Source organism: Candoia aspera, chromosome 6 (genome assembly GCF_035149785.1).
Source record: "Candoia aspera isolate rCanAsp1 chromosome 6, rCanAsp1.hap2, whole genome shotgun sequence".
NCBI classification, from domain to species: Eukaryota; Metazoa; Chordata; class Lepidosauria; order Squamata; family Boidae; genus Candoia; species Candoia aspera.
In genome coordinates this window covers 38,645,891-38,663,797 of record NC_086158.1, presented here as the reverse complement: position 1 = coordinate 38,663,797, position 17,907 = coordinate 38,645,891, and the positions used below count along the sequence as shown (strand labels likewise).

At 44.7% G+C, this 17,907-nt stretch overlaps 1 protein-coding gene across 1 annotated transcript in view; it reads right to left on the bottom strand.

Moving 5' to 3' along the window:
* Positions 1-17,907, bottom strand: part of BOK (BCL2 family apoptosis regulator BOK) — a 32,996-nt gene that overhangs the window by 6,734 nt on the left and 8,355 nt on the right. The window contains exon 3 of the mRNA XM_063306787.1: positions 12,064-12,192. Coding sequence (XP_063162857.1) covers positions 12,064-12,192 — 129 coding nt within the window. The remainder of the gene's footprint in view (positions 1-12,063; positions 12,193-17,907) is intronic.

The following is a 17,907-nucleotide window of genomic DNA, read 5'->3' as shown; positions in this document are numbered from 1 at the left end:
CAGGGGGCCTGGAATCAATTCCTTGCTCCTCATTTGACAGAGAAGGGCAGTAGCAGACAGATTGAAGCTTATATGTACTTTCAATTTAAAATAAGCTCCACACATTTATACAATCTCTTGCTTATAACAGAATGCAGTTCCTTTCCACTTCTTCCAACTGCCTCTTGAAGTAATTGAGGTTGACACCTCAAATGAACGGCCATATGAAAGTTGCATTCCCTGACTTGATAGTTCTGGGTTCTTGAATTTACCTTAGACTAAACATGGCTTGTTTGGTTTTGCCTCTTCACTGGAATGTCTGCAGGGTATGGTTTTTGACCATATCCTGGCAGACACCTTGCCGCTTCATGTTATATGAACTCTGCAAGTTGCATAAATCCAGCCATAAAATGTCTACTCCCAGTCTTAAGCTGTGTTGCAGGCCACTTTTGTCTGTGTGTAATATAAACTATTAAAGTGACATTAAAGAATATCACTGATAGTTTAACCTCTGGATTTAGATAAACCTGTTTTTTGTGACAATTAAGCAATACATTATTAAATGATGGTTTTGTATTGTGATTTACTAAGGAAATATATTTGTTTTCTACCACTGTCATGCCCACAGAGAAAAGATTAGTTAGGCAAATGAGAAAATATATTATCCATCATGGAGGATGATCTTCAATTGAGTGTGGAAATTAGGTTTATAAAAAAAGTTAGTATTTCAGCCCTTTTAGTAGATTGCAATATTAATTTAAAAAAACATATGCAGCATATTAGCTAGGCAACTTTATGTGTTGAACTGGGGTTTAATTGGCATAACTACATCCTCATTTATATTTATATTTATTACATAGATTGGCTCATCTATTTTCAAAGACCCAAGAGAATGACCACTTACAGTGTGAACAACACAGTAAGTCCTAGACTACAGTGAAAGAACAAAGTGTGTGTGTGTGTGTGTGTGAGAGAGAGAGAGAGAGAGAGAGAGAGAGAGAGAGAGAAAGAGGGCATCACTTGTGAATGTGTCTACTGCATGTGCTGTGTTAGCACAAGTCACTAAAATCCAAAGGCAGACCCACCCACCTCCCTTTTTACTGAATACAAAGAGGAAGACAAATGAACACAGTGCCTGGGAGATTACTCTATCACGCTAAGCTCACTGTTTAGGAAATATGAGGTGTTTTGCTTCTCCACTGATACCCAAGCTTTTCATTTCTTAACAGAGCCACTGCCTTGTCACACTGTCACATAATCCTAGAGAAATGGAATAAATCACACTCTGTTCAACAAGGCTAAACCCGCTAAAACACACATAGGGTTTCAGCTTTAATCTTTTTTCAGAAGTACCACCTCCCACTTTCTCGATAATATTTTATCCTCCTTTGCCTCTTATGCAATGCAACCGTTCTGACAAGTGAGATATAAAAATGATCCCTCTGTTTTCAAAGAGGCACTAAAAAAATTAACAATTTTTATAAAGTGTTCCTTGGTTTTTTTAAAAAGACGTGGCCTATGTGAACAAAACAACTGTTTTGATAAACATACATTTTGATAAGTTTCTAAATCATATAAGTGTGCATTCAAAGATTCAAGAAAGCCTGAAGAACTTTTGTAAGAAAAGAATGGTCAATGTTAAATCAATATGGTCAAGTGGTGTTGTGGTTTAGATGGTGTTCGATTAGGATTGTGGAAGCCCAGATTCAAATTCATCAGATACAAAGCTCATGGGAGATGTTGAGCTATCACTGCTGGCATTCATGCAACATGCTAAGCCATATGGTACTTTGGTTTACTATTTTGTTCTAACATGGAAACTTTGTGGTTTTAACTTTGTGGTTAACTTAACAGAGTCCCTCCAGTGGGAGGAGATGGGCGGTGACAAATTTGATAAATAAAAAAAATAAAATAAAACAAACAAACAAACAAACTTTGTGGTTAAATGAGATGCCATTAATCACAATGGATAATTATGTTGTTGCTTTTAAGCAGCACCAGCTAAATTGTCCAAACTCAGGCTACGGGTTAGCTTATGGTTAAACAGCCACTAGTAAAGGTAAAGGTTTCCCTTGATGTTAAGTCCAGTCATGTCCGACTCTAGGGGGCGGTGCTCATCTCCGTTTCAAAGCCGAAGGGCCGGCGTTTGTCCGTAGACACTTCTGTGGTCATGTGGCCGGCATGACTAAACGGAACACCGTTATCTGCCTGCCGAAGAGGTACCTATTAATCTACTCGCATCTGCATGTTTTCAAACTGCTAGGCTGGCAGGAGCTAGGACTAGCGATGGGAGCTCACCCCGTCACGCGGATTCAAACCACCAACCTTCTGATCGGCAAGCTCAGCAGCTCAGCGGTCTAACCCACAGCGCCACAGCATCCCTTTCTCTAGAAAAACAACATAACATGCAGGTGTGGCAGCAAAATGTAGACTCCTCTTCCATTTTTTGTTTTCACACTTACTGTTGAGTTAAATTGCTATCCACCCAAGCGTGAGTCAGCATAAAACTATACTGGCATAATATTTGCTGTCTCTGTTGTTGATTCCTACCTTGGCTTTATTGCCTCTGTTCTGCCCAACAGTGTTGACCTGATTTTGGTATACAGAGTATAAGAATCAAAGTGATTGGTTGATTCCACCAGCTAACAGGAAAAACATCCATTGATCATGATGTCGCAACAGCAGTGAGGTGGCTGCAGGACTCTGTTCCCCACCTCTAAGTTTCTTCCTTTGACTTTTCTACACCCCATTCTGAATAAAGGGTTTTTTAGAAAAAAAACTGGGTCAAGTCACAAAGGGAATAGCACTTTCACTTATACTTTTCCTCTCTTCCTTTTCTTTTTTTACAAAATCAATAGTCCCTGCTTCCAGATCCCTCCATGCACTTTTTGGAGGCAATGGAGATAGAGTTGGTCCCCTCATTTCAGTGTTAAACCATTTTAACCTGTTATATCACTTTTCTTCACACCACTGTATCCAGCCTCCTAGGTAGACAACAGCAAAATGGCAACAGAGGAGGCTGGAAAGGGATCCCGAGGGAGAGGCATGCCTACATCAATCTGAAACAGCCAATAAACACATTTCCACTCTCACCTGCTACTGGTCACCTAATTTTCTCCCTGTCTGCTCCACTAGATAGACCAGACCAGGAAATCAGCCTCTTTTGCCTAGGTAACAGTTTCTGCATATCTTGGTCAAGGTCATCTTCCTTACTCTCTACACCAACATAATGAGTGATGAAGTGTCATGATCACCGTTGCGATGCTTGTGACATCGCAACGGCTCGCGTAACAATACAGGGAAATGGGTACCGGGCGGATTAAGGGAAAAGGCAACTAGCTAACAAAAGAGAGCAACAGGTGCTGGCAACAAAGTATCGACTCTAGCCGGAGGCACAGTGTTGCAAAGAAGGTAACTGACAAGACCAGACCACGAGGCGCGCCCGAGCTGTCAAAGAGATTACGAACCTGATCGCCCAGCAATGAACCATCACCGGCCAGGGAAGCAATCAAGGAAACGCCCAAGGCACAGGAAGGGCTCCACGACCCCTCACCTACCGGCAACGGAACCAACGGGGCTCGGGGCGCACCCGGAGTAAGAAGGGGTGGAGCGCTGACCGGCACGGGCTATTTAAATCCCGTTCCGGCACGCTCCACTCACTCTCAGCTTTTCTAAGGGCATGCATTCTATACCCAAATAAAACCAGAACCTAAGCCTACACTAGCATCTGTGTTTTTACTGGGTAGCAGGCAGAGCCTGACATAAAGCTGAGAGTCACCAAACCAAAATCACCAAGCTCAACCGGACGAAAAATTTTCCGCGGGAGAGACCAACTGGCGAAAAATGGAACCAGGGACAGCGATGGAGCCAGCACTTCGCACCAGAGGCGTGAAGGACGGCCTGCAAGAAGCAGAGGCGACCCGACAGCGGCTGGAGGCAGCGCACCCGAAAGGGGACACGGACACCCTCCCTGCCCGCACTGCACCCCAGTTCCAGACCTGGAGTTCCAACCCAGATGGGAGAACCCCTACAGAAGACGAAGTTGGGGACCAGCAACTCCTCGCTTGGGCCGGCAGAGCAGGACCCTGGACAGGAACACCCTACTCCACCTGGAGGCTCCGCTACCCCCAAACGCCCGAGCAGGAAGGCGCAAGACTACGTACCGGACAGCATCTGGCAGCACCGACGTCGGACGACCAGGGCACGCCAGACAGGGTCACGGCCCTGGAAGCCAGGGTACGATACCTTGAGCACCTGCTCCTGTCCCCGACATCGGCAGACGAGGACACAACCCTGAAAGCCAAGGTACGAGACCTGGAACATATGCTCCAGTCCCTAGCAACAATCGTCAGCGAGCGCTCCAAGACTGAGGCGGCACAGGAGGCAAGAGGGGATCGGGGCAACATACCCACCCCACCAACAAACCCGAGCGGAAGGGGCCAAGCACGAGACTCTGTCACAGGGATTTGCGGCCCCAGGCCAGTGAGAGCCATCCCTCACCACCCACAGGTCAGGGACCCGCAAATTGGGAGGTTTGCCAAAGACTTCCCCGTACAATTTGACGGGAACCCTACGAAACTGTCCTTCTTTCTAACAAATGCGAGGGACTACATGGCCCAATACGGCCATTGCTTCAACACAGAAGCCGCTAAAATCTCGGCGGTGGCCACCAAGCTCCATGACAGGGCTGCGGACTGGTACGTGCAGATGTCCGAGTCCGGAGCCCCAGCCTTGGCCGATTTCCACTTCCTCACCGAGTTGAAGCATTACTTTGAGGACCCCCTGGCGAAGGAAAGGGCCAAGTGCACACTTCAAGCGCTGCACCAGGGAAGAAAAACGGTGGCCGACTACGCCCTCGAGTTCAAGGTCCTCGCAGGCAAAATCACGGAATGGTCTGAGGCCACCCTGATCGACATGTTCAAGCGTGGCCTCAACTGGGAGGTGCTTCAATGGGCACTCTACAGGGACGACCCAGCCTCCCTTCACGGGTGGATTTGCCTAGCTGGAAAAGCGGAGCACGCTCAGCACACGTTCCTGCTCGCAACCGCAGATGACAAAATCCCGCCCAACACAAGAGAACCTGTCCCACAGTCGGGCCCAATCTGGCACGCAGACCAACAACGGAGGCTTGCCCGCAGGCAGTGTACCAGGTGCGGGAAAACGGGCCACCGAGCGGCGGACTGTTTCACAAACAGAACGGATCGCCCGCCCAGACCCACAGCGAAGACGCCGCACAAGCCATCCAACCCCCCCAGATGGCTGACAGGAGCGTTAGCAACCCCGGACGAGGACGCAGACGCCTACCTCGCAGGGGACGCGATCGACGCCCAAGAACAGCCGGCGGAAAACGCTCCCCACCTGCTTTAAGCAGCGCCGCTGGGCAGGTGGTGAAGAAGGGGTGCAACAACCCCAGGGTGAGTGATGATTGCTCCATCCTGGCAGGGACAATTGAACTCTCTTACGGCCCTAGAGCCATTGCGGCCAAAGCTATGGTGGATTCTGGGTGCTCCAGAAATCTGATCCACCCAGACATTGTCGCCGCACTAAAACTGCCGTTTCCCCCTCCCTAAACCGCTGGCGTTCCATCAACTAGACGGTTCTACAGCGGGGGGGAGACCGGCCACCCAGAGGACCGGAATGGTCACCCTGACAATGGGCACCCACAAGGAATCAAACTTTGTGGTGACCCAGATAGGGAAACCCATAATAGTGCTGGGGATCCCCTGGCTAGCACGCAACAACCCACACATAGACTGGAGGACACGCTCCATCAAGTTCAAAGACGGGGTCTACCAGGCACCGACACCGGACAAACCATCTGCTCTGACGGTGGGGAGGGCAGAAGTCGTTGACCACACCCACGACCCCCCCCCCCCCAGAAGGACTGCTGGAGCAATATGCAGACTTTGCAGATGTCTTTGGAGAAGAGGAGGCGGACCAATTACCCCCCCACCACAAGACGGACTGCACAATTGAACTGCTCCCAGACGTCCCATTACCCAAGCCCAAGATCTACCCCATGACCCAGAGAGAATTAGCAGCGCTGCAGGAATTCTTGGATAAAAACCTCTCCAGGGGCTTCATAGAACAAGCAAACATAGAACAAGCAAATAGGACGGGTGTTGGAGCACCCGTCCTATTTCGGGAAAAGAAGGACGGCACCCTGAGACTATGCACCGATTACCGTGGATTAAATTCCGCTTCCCTATCCAACAAATGCCCCCTACCCCTCGTAAAGGACATGCTAGCACACCTGTCAAAGGGAAGGGTGTTTTCCAAACTCGACCTCCACGAGGCATATTACAGAATCTGCATCAGGGAGGGGGACGAGTGGAAAACGGCATTCAACTGTCCCTTGGGCTCCTTCCAATACAAGGTACTGCCATTCGGTCTTGCGGGGGCCCCGGGGGTCTTCATGCAACTCATCAACGAGGTACTGCACGAACACCTATTCAAGGGCGTACTGGTTTACCTGGATGATGTCCTCATATACACGAGGACGCAGAGGGAACCCGAGAGGTTGGTGAGGCAAGTCCTCACTAAGCTACAGAAAGCCAAACTCTACGCTAAGCTGTCCAAGTGCGAATTCCACAAATCACGCTTGGACTACCTAGGGTACAGAATCTCTGACAAAGGCGTAGAAATGGACCCTGTGAAGGTCCAGGCAGTTTTGAGCTGGGAATGCCCACGCACCAGGCACCAGCTTCAAAGCTTCGAGTTCGCAAATTTCTATAGGTCCTTCGCGAGGGGGTTCGCGGAAATAGCCCTACCCTTAACCAATTTGCTCAAGACCAAGGGCATTGGGGAGACGCGCAAGGTAAAAAACCCGGGGGCTGTACTTAATTGGACTCCTGCCTGTCAAACCGTGTTTGACAGGCTAAAAGTGCTGTTCACAGCGGAGCCAATCCTAGCTCACCCGGACCCCGAACAACTTTTTGTGGTGCAGGTGGACGCCTCTGACTTCTCAATAGGCGCCATCCTGCTGCAAAAGGATTCCGCGGGAATCCTGAAGCCATGCGCCTACCTCTCGAGGAAATTCTCGGAGACAGAGAGGCACTGGCACGTATGGGAAAAGGAAGCATTTGCGGTTAAAGCAGCGCTGGAGGCTTGGCGTCACCTTTTGGAAGGGACGACTTGCCCGTTTGAGGACTGGACAGACCACCGCAACCTCAAGGCGCTCCGTACGCCCCGGTGCCTCAGTCCCAAGCAAATACGATGGGCTCAGTTCTTCAGTCGGTTCAACTTCCAGCTGAAGTTCATACCAGGCAAAAAGAGCTTCTTGGCAGACGCACTCTCTCAACTGCCCCAGGATGCAGAGCCTATCTCTGACATTGTAGGGATGGTGCTTTCCGATTCCCAGCTGGGTATGGCGGCGGTCACCTGGGGTCGTGCTCGGGGACAGCCTGCCCCCCCTCACAAACAACGACGACGCAACCCGCCCCTAGACACAGGCAACCTCAAATACCAGGTGGGCTACGGGCAGATTTCATAACGGCATTGAAATCTGACCCCTGGCTCCTCGCCAACCCCAACAAGGTCACCATGGACCAGGACCTTGCATGGGCGGAGGGAAGGTTATACGTACCCGACTCACAACAGCAGGCGATCCTCAACAGATCGCATGACAGCAAACAGGCTGGTCACTTCGGGTTTTGAAAACCCTACACCTGACTCGGAGACAGTTTTGGTGGCCCTCGCTGAGCAAGGACGTCAAGACGTATGTGGCGTCCTGCTCAGTGTGCGCTAGGGCCAAGCGACTGGCTGGCAAACCCCAGGGGCTGCTGCAACTCGTAGCTGAACCCTCCCGCCCTTGGGATGAAATCTCAATGGACTTCATAGTCGACTTACCACCCAGCCAAAAGAAAACGGTCATTTGGGTGGTAAAAGACTACTTTTCAAAACAAGCACATTTCATCCCCTGCGCCTCAATCCCGTCAGCCGAACAGCTGGCGAAACTGTTCCTAGTTCACGTGTACCGCCTACACAGATGCCCCTCCCGCTTGGTGACCGATAGGGGCACACAATTTACCTCAAGGTTTTGGCGGGCTTTTTTGAAGCTGATAGGTACCCAGCAAGCCCTGTCAACCTCCTGGCATCCCCAGACGGACGGATCCACAGAGATCCTTAATGCCACACTGGAGCAATTCCTCCACTCCTACATAAACTATCACCAAGATGACTGGGTAGACCTCCTCCCATTTGCAGAGGTCGCATACAACAACGCGATACACCAAAGCACCGGAAAAAAACCCTTTGGGGTGGTGTTGGGTTGGGAGTTTGTCCCCATCCCTGAACTACCTCAGCCTCCGTCCCCAACAGTGGCCGCCTGTGATTGGGGTGAGAAAATCGCAGATTCCTGGCCAGTCATCAAGGACGCGCTTAAAGAAGCACAAACAGCGTACAAATCACAAGCGGACAAACACCAGCGCCAGCAACCAACATTTCAGGTGGGAGACATGGTCTATCTATCCACCAGATTCATAAAATTGCCGCAACCGTCGAAGAAGCTGGTCCCCAAGTTTATTGGACCATTCCAGGTGACACAAATAGTGAACCCAGTCACGGTTCGCTTGGACCTGCCCCATAATCTAAAGAGACTGCACTCGATATTTCACTGCAGCTTACTCAAGCCGGCAAGTGATCCCTCCCGGTGGCACCCACGCACGCCCCCCCCCACCAGTGATGATAGACAGGCAGCAACACTTCGAAGTAAAGGAGGTGTTTGACTCCCGCAAGCGGCGGGGCTCCCTTCAATACCTCGTAAAGTGGAAACACTTTCCACACCCTGAGTGGGTCGCTGCCCGTGATGTCCAGGCTCCCGACCTGATCCGCACCTTCCACACCGCCTACCCCTCCAAACCTGTGGCTTAACCTTCCCGAAGGGGGGCAGTATGTCATGATCACCGTTGCGATGCTTGTGACATCGCAACGGCTCTCATAACAATACAGGGAAATGGGTACTGGGCGGATTAAGGGAAAAGGCAACTAGCTAACAAAAGAGAGCAACAGGTGCTGGCAACAAAGTATCGACTCTAGCCAGAGGCGTGGAACAGAGAGATACAATGTTGCAAAGAAGGTAATTGACAAGACCAGACCACAAGGCGTGCCCGAGCTGTCAAAAAGATTACAAACCTGATCGCCCGGCAATGAACCATCACCGGCCGGGAAAACAGTCAAGGAAACGCCCGAGGCACAGGAGGGGCTCCACGACCCCTCACCTACCGGCAACGGAACCAACGGGGCTCGGGGCGCACCCGGAGTAAGAAGGGGTGGAGCGCTGACCGGCGCGGGCTATTTAAATCCCGTTCCGGCACGCTCCACTCACTCTCAGCTTTTCTAAGGGCATGCATTCTATACTCAAATAAAACCAGAACCTAAGTCTACTCTAGCGTCTGTGTTTTTACTGGGTAGCAGGCAGAGCCTGACATGAAGCATAACAGATTTCACACACCATACATTACAGCTGTCATTGGATGTGGTCAGCTTAAGGGAGAAAATTCTACTTGAAAGTATCAGTACAGCAAAAGACTTAAACCCATCTCACTCCTGAGCTCGGGATGAAATGAGAATTTATATGATGAAGATACTGAGAGACAAGAAATTGGATATATGGGCAAGGGATATGGAGGGACACGGGGATGAGTCATCTGACTCAGAATCCGTGTATCAATGTATGTGTAGAAAGCAAGGTGGCATGTGTGGAGCAGGACGTATGTGATTGACCAATGTATGACCTGAACTTTGCCAGGCTAGAGAGCAGAATAGATTAGGATGTCAATTGGGAAAGTAGGTTAGAATAGATAAGGATGTTTATTAGAAAAATAGAAGAGGGTGCCTGCCAGATAAGAGGGATGCTGTTTGCCAGCTGGACAGGAAGCCCCCAGGAAACCACAGGAGTTCGGAGTTTACGTTAAGCAGGTGTATACCTTAATCAAATAAGTGCTATCCATAATCAGGGGTTGTTCATGCTAAGCAAATGGAGGATGTACGGCATGAGGTAACCACTTTAATGACTCTTGAAACTTGTATAAAAGCCGCCGCTTGTCTCGTGTTCAGGGCTTCTCTCTTCTGTTGAGGAGAGGAAGTCCTCCTTTATATAGATGTCTAAATAGATGAGTTTGATTCTCCGGCTCTGCGTGGTGATTGGCTTATTTTGCTGGGCAAATGGACAAACCGCGATTTGTGGCCAACAACTCAGTAGGAAAAAATGCCAGCATGTTTGTACTATAGTTAGGTACAAAGTACTGAAAGTCCTGTGGATGTATAACCATTAAGATTTTGAAAATAAGGGGATTGGTGTGATACTAGCTTCCCCCAGATGAACTCCATACTGTATGTAGTGGCTTCATTCTGGACGAGATAACTGCAGGTTTTTGTTGTTGTTTACAAAAAACTAAAATCAGAAAGTGATAGTCAACACAAATTACTGGGCCCATAAGGAGTGGGTATAGCAAACCATGGGAACTTCAGTTTGTCTGAGGTTTGCTTAACCATGTTGAACACACAGCCATGCTTTTTAATATGTTATATGGATGAAGCCTTTATGGGCACAGCACACCACAGCACACCATTTTTTACTTCTCATAAAGACGTTTGAAATCAACCAATGGTCATTTTTTACTTCTGCAGTCCTCAAAATGCTGAAAATATACAGGGATCACCTTGAGCCAATCACTATTCCCCCCAGAAGAGCCACAGAAAAGTGCTAAGAATGACACTGAATCTCTACCACTTCTCATGTGCATACCTAATATGGAAACAATGCAAGGGAAGGTTCACTGTATTTTTTAAAGGAATTATACAGTATATACGGTAACTTGCCTCTGCTGCATTGAAAAATGCATGAAAATAACAACAACCTTGCTGGATCAGGTCATATGCCCAGGTACTATAGCACTCTCTGTCACAGAATGGCCAGCTGGATGTATTGGTAAGTTCCCAAGACTAGACTGGAGAGTGATTGTCCCCTTGACTGTTGCTTCCAGTAACAAAAGTTTAAGACATGCTGCCTGTAATTCAGGAGGTAGTAAACAAGAATCAACATTAGTAGCCACTGATAAGCCTGGTTCTCCATGAAATTGTCCAGTCTTGTTCTAAAACCACCCAGCTGGCTACCATAACACTGACAGTAAATTTCACAGTAACCATGTTCTCGCGAAAAAGTATTTCCTTCTGTTAGTCTTTGAAATTGCTCTGAAGGTGAAAGAACAACTTATCAGCCATTTTGCAACCACTAGTGTGCATGTGGGGGAGATAAACTCTCAACATTGCAGACAGACCTCAGGAAGCCAACACCAAATTTTTATGGCAGAGAACAGCATGCCCAGGAATTGGGAGGCTGATTAAATCCATGATTTCCTGCCAGTGAGAAATAGACAGTACACTAACTCTGCAAGGCTACTGTAGCATTTCAAGACTGGCTTTGTTCTGATTTCAAATAAATTGGTGCAGAGCTAGGGAAAAAAATCAATCCCACTCTTAAAAACCACCCAATGTCATACAATCAGGTCTGGAACTGGTTCCAAAGTGACACAAAACCTAGCTTATTTCACAGAGTTGGGATATGGATAAAAAAAGGGAGGGGCAAAACCCCAAATGCCAACACGAATGTCTGGAATGAAGACTCTCAAATGATGATATTCCTTGATTTTCCATATGGACTTTTTTTTACTGCTTTCTGCGCCGTGAGAAACAGACAGAGTAAAATGAAGCTTATTCTGCAGCCAAGAGCATGTGTAATCTCACAAGCCAAAAAGAGGAGAAAAACAGATCTCTCTGTAGCAAACACAGCAGTTGCCAAGAATGCATAAAAATACAACACTTGACGTTAAAGAGGCTCCCTTTCTGGAAGACAGAAAACAGGGAGAGGCTAAAATATTTCCTTACCCAATGAGGCATAAGAAAAATGTACATTGGCTTACACTGAATCATTAGTGCAACATTCATCACTAATTTGCTTAAAGCCAGCATCCTTTGCCAAGTGGGCTCCGCTCACCAGGCTGACCTGCAGCGTGCTATGCCCTACACATCCTGGTTTCTCCCATTTCTCTTTCGTTTACCCTTATTTCGCATTTAATACAGCACCTGAAGAAAAGATTTGAGTGGCCACAGCCAAGAAAGCATCCGTCACCACGGTTTCCGAGTGTAGAGAGATGTTGAGCTGCCGTGCTATGTTCCGATAAAGATTGGGCCTGATATACTCCAGCTCATCCCCTAAAAAAAGAAACACACACAAAAAAGCCTTTTATACACACACAGAACATACTTCTTCAAATATCTGAATCCCACTTTCACTTAAGGCATTCAAACTGGCTTAAAATTATAATTTAAAAAATCCACAAAAATCAATGTACTATAGGATGAAATCATAAAGTTAATAACATGTTTTCACAGAGTAGCTGAAAACACAACCAGAAACACTGGGATAGAGTGAAGTCGGAGGGGGAAGACAGTGCTGTTGGCTCTATCAAAAGGAGTTTGGTTGTGGCACCAGGTTTCGTTTTAATTTTTACCGTTTTGTATTTTTTGTATGATGTTGGTTTTATATAATTATTGCGAGCTGCCCAAAGTTGTGGTTCTAAAATGGGCAGCCGTGCAGATCATTTAAATAAATATGTACTGTTCATTAACAGCTTAATTATATATTTTTTAAAAAGCAACAGGTATCTAAGTGAAGTCCTTGGTGCTCTCTGAGCTTGGTTGTTTGCTTGCAGATGTTTCGTTACCCAACTAGGTAACATCATCAGTGCTAGTTAAGTTTCAGCAGAGACAGGACCATTCCCAATTAGCACTAGGAAGGGTGTTCCACAGGGTGCCCCTAGTAGAAAGACCACACCTCTCATTATTACCAGATGGATTTCCCTTGGCAGCCTGGAGATTAAGCATTTAATGAGAATTTCAAAGAAAAAGAGCAGAGAGGAGGCCAATAATCTGTGCTTCAGAAATGCAAAACATCCTCTGGAGATCAATACACCCCCAGTAACATCCATGCTATAAAAGAAGATTCAGAAGTCAGCTAAGATATCTGGGGGCCATTTTCATGATTTGACTTTTGTCATGAGATGAGCCATAGTATGGTATGCCTACAGCCAACCTAGAAGGGATGCAAATTCATCAGTGGCTACCTAACATTAGTACCCAAATTAAAATAGTTGAAAATGTTCTCAATTCAATCAGTTGTACAATGCCTTTTGGCAGTCAGTGCATTTGTTTCCTACTCTGGGGTGACCTCCTTAGCCTGTGCTTCATAAGTATCTACTCCCTGTTGTGGAGTCAGATACCATCTGTTTCCTCTATCCATACCAATAGATCCAGTGTGAAGAACAGCATGTTTCTCTGATTAAGATGTGTTTAACATACTAAAGTATGTTGAACTAGGAAACTGTGATAATATTATCAGATGTTTATGAGAGATAATATTCAGGCAGACAATTTCTTCTTTTGAAATCACATATTCATATATTCATTCATAAGATGCACATTCAATGCATACTCCTCTAATACAGTTTGTAAATAAACTAGGAAAAAAAGCTCTAAAAAAGTTCCTACAAATCTTACCAGGTCAAGGACTTGAAAGTCAGCCCCTGTTTATTTCTTCATCCCTCTGGTCCTTGAGAGAATTATTATGTGACTTCGAGTTGACCTGTAGAGGTATTGCCCTAATGTGGAATTTGCATCTAAAAATAGGCAGGCAACTACAAACATGCACAGAAAGGGAAATCTAGTCATGTATTAAAATGTATGATTAAATTATATTATTCTGCTTTTCATGATGTATGTGCATGTACCTGTGAGAACTAAGAACAGACAGTAAGAACAAGAGAAGAATAGACAGGGCTGCTGACAATTTTCTAAAAGATCAGGGCAGCCTTTCCTACCACTGGCTACCATGCCCGGAATTCTGGTGTTTATACTCCCAACACAAGAGATATCAAGCTGAAAAAGGCAACGAAACTATTCCTTTAGATGAGGCTGCTGCTTTAAATTCAACTGGCATGAATTTTTCCCCTATTGGAAAAATGGCAAAGTGCCCTTCTGCTCTTATGTCTAGCATGGATAGCAAGAGACAATATAATCTTTATCCTAATCCTGATTTCATGTGATTCAGTAGATGCTATTTAGAAGAAGGATTAAAAGCAGCCGGATGGGGGGAGGGTACATTAGCCTTATATTATGCTAGTCTGGTATATTTTCTACTATTCAGTTGTATGGTTACTATTTACCAGGTTTCCTTACTTATATTTTTGTTTTTAATCATCTTGGAAGCCATTCTGGACTGAAAATGTTTAAAATATTTTGTTCAAACTTGCCCCCAGCAACTTCAGAGTATCTTTAGAAGTGTGCTATTGTTTTGCCTCTGATATGGTTAGAGAAATTTGATAATTTTCCCCATCAGACCCAGACAAGATGAGAATTAACTTCTCATTGTTGAAAAAGGGTGTATCCCATTAAAGCAATCTGTCAATCTCATATCAAACAAAACAAAACAAAAAAGATTTCCATGGGTTGGAATCTGAACAAAAGGTTATGGCTTGCCTGAAGCTGCGCAACATTCATCAGGCAGACTAATGTGTCACCAGTTATTTCACACTAATGCAGACATGATATGCTAAAATCAGAACCCTTATTTATTTCTCAGGTTCCTCCCTAGCTTGGCAGCCTCTCTTTGGTCCTCAATACCCCCTCCCACAGAAGCGTTGGAGAAAGATATCTCACCCAGTAAAGGCCATATCCAACAACTTTCCCAACATTATCAAATACTTTAAAGAATTGGAGTGAGCACATGGAGGCTGGAAAGTAGCCAGGGATGTTTGTTTTATTTGTAATAGGAGAATTGTTGGGGACAAATCTCCAGCTCCATGAATTCTAGAAACATTTCCAGACATTTTGCAAATACACTCTCAGTAGACATAGAGCTCTTGTTTTGCATGTGAACGGTCAAAGGCTCAAGTCCTAACAGCTATTACTGTAGTACAACCAGAAAATAATCTAGTTAACGACCCTCAAGAGCCACTACTATAGACTCTAAAATACACCTAGATGGACCAGTGGTTGGACTTGCTGGATGAGAACCTATCATGTTCCACGCCCACCTGTTCCCATTGTACGAACACTCATAACTGTTGCTACTTTCTATCCACTCATTTCTCTCTCTTGGACTCTACATCTCCACCACTAATTTCAACTGCCACTAGCCAGCTCTGCCACTGACATAATTAGGAAAATACGGTAAATATGCATTTGTTTCTTCTTTCATATATGTTTGTGCATCATTGCCTTAATAGGAAGATTTATCTATATTTTCTTTTCAGCATGAAATCAATGTGAACTCCTTCCCTCTGACAGGCAATTTCAGTTCACTAATTTTAATAGATTGGCTTCTATATGGAAATTGGAAGAAAGCAATGGCCAACCATTCTGTATGCTACCAAAAACATTATATCAACATGGCTATGTAGTCACCAAGAATCAAATTCAATTCCAATGATTTTTAAATCTTAACTACATCTGGAATGTACTCCTTCAGGAACTGTGCTTGGCCATCACTATCTTTTGCAGAGAAGCCAAAATGCATTTCTTTCACCAGACCTTTCATTGCTAATTATTTTTAGCATTGGTTTTTCTAGTTTTTAATATTCTGTATTTCATATTTTCATTGTTGTTAGCTGCTTTGACTTCTCAGTTAAAGAGAAAGATGGTATACATATTGAACAAATAAAATTGCTGGTTGAAGAGTCTTATACTTTCTCTTAAGAAAAATTATTATTATATTTTATTTATCTTATATAATGAATAGCATCCTGGGATTTCTTATATTTGAAGGGTGGCTTAATTTTTTTTTTAATAGTAAAATAAATACCTCCATACGTGAAAGCAGGCATTTATTCCTCTCTTTTGGTTTATGTGTTACTTATACAATTGTTTGGAAATCTCATTTAAACCAACTTAGGAAATATTTGGCAGAAAGCTGCAACATTTGACCCTCTGAAGGGCTAAATTGTTCCATGTAATCTGATCAAAAAAGAGAAAGGAAACATGGCATATACATGCACAGGCCTGATAAGGAACCTTAGCCATTTTTGAGAGAAGGAACTTTCTGCCCAGAGTGTGCAGAACTCCTTTGTGAGATAAAGCAAAAAAGGCAGGAAATCAAGGATAGAGGCTTCTGAGAAGAAAAAACACATTTGTATGACATATAGCTGAAACTCCTAAGGGAAAGCTATTTGCTGTAATATAAATTGATTATTTTGCTTGGAAGAAGGCCTTTTTACAATATTATGGCAGAGTGCCTTGTCACTACCTAAAGATTTAAAAAAATTATCTGTACCACTCATTTTTTCAAGAATATGAATACATCTTAGCACCAATCTCTTTCTGGTGGTTCCTTTCCCATATAATTTTAGAATGGAAACAACTACAAAAAGAGAACGCAGAGAGTTCCAAAAAGGGTGGGTGAACAAAACAGTAAGTGCTGTGCAAAGCACGTATAGAATAATTGCATATTTTCCCCCCTAAATACACTCATTCATTCACTGATGGAGTCTTTGTTGGCAGCTGGTGACTAACCAGAAAAGAGATTCTGAGGTCATTATGGATAGATCAGGCATCCCAAGCCAATTTGGGCACACCTGGAATACTAAAAGTGTGCTACAGCAACTCTCACAAAATGATTAGTGATACCCACTGTGACAATTACAAAACATCCACACATAGAAAAACAAAAACAAAAAATAAAGCACTGTCTTGCAGCCTCCTCCTAGTTAAATTTCTAAGAATACCTCTAGGATCTATTTGTGTCTTACAGGCATTATTGAAAATGCAGTTTATACCTGAGGCTACATTTTGCTTTGTGGCATGCTAGGTTCCAATGCATTGTTTTAATAAAAAAAAAAAAGACAAATTAGGGACAACAGAGGGTTTTATGGGTGCCAAAGAATGTGTCAGTAGGCACACTGATTGTCTTGCTGGACCATGTTGGGGACCCAACATCATACATTCAACGATAAATTCAGAAGGAAGAGACCAGGTGAGGGAGAATTCCATGTTAGGAATTAGTAGGAAAGCAAAGAAAAATACTGTAATCCTTCAGCAAAACTGTGATGCAGCCAAATCTGGAATATTAAGTGGAATTATTAAGAATACTATTTTGGTTGACACACCTCGAAAAAGGGCAACTGAATCAATGAGGGAACTTGATCAGTGCCCTCATAAGGAAAAGTTAGTGTTTCCGGCTTTTTAGTTTAAAAAAAAGGAAGAGATATATAAGTCCTCCAGTGAAGCTGAATAGTAAGACATTCTGGATAGATCAAGGAAGTACTTTGGGAAACCCAAAGCCAACCCTGTAATTACTTCACTGTAATTTATTATAATAATGACCACCGAGATAGTTTTAAAAGACTATAAATTACTAGTAGTCATGGTGGTTATCTGATCTGAGAAGCAGTAGTGGCCACATGAGTGGGGAGTATAGGCTGAAGAAATATCTAACAGGCGCTGAGATTTTTACTTCAAGATAGATTGAGCTTTTCTCCTGAAACAACAATCTGTACTGGAACATTTCTATGACTGGCTTTGCACGATGTGTTGAATCACAAACTGGAGAACCCAGAAGACTGATTTTTTCCCATAAACTATGTTTAATGTAACTATGAGTATGTCATGCAAGCATAGCTTATTTATCACAAGTTCACGCAGGAGAAAAGATTTGACCTACTCTCATCTATATTATGTACAGTATCTATCAATGTTTTAGTACTGAAATGTTTCTAAATAATTGTCTGATAACTAACAATACTTTCAAAAATATTAATTTTGCACCAAGTCTACCGAGGTAATTGTAGTAGGGAAAATGGCAATAATCATACTTTTTTCCTGGCACTGTCCCACAATGTAATTCCCAGTTATTTTCATTAAAGCAGTGTTTCTCAA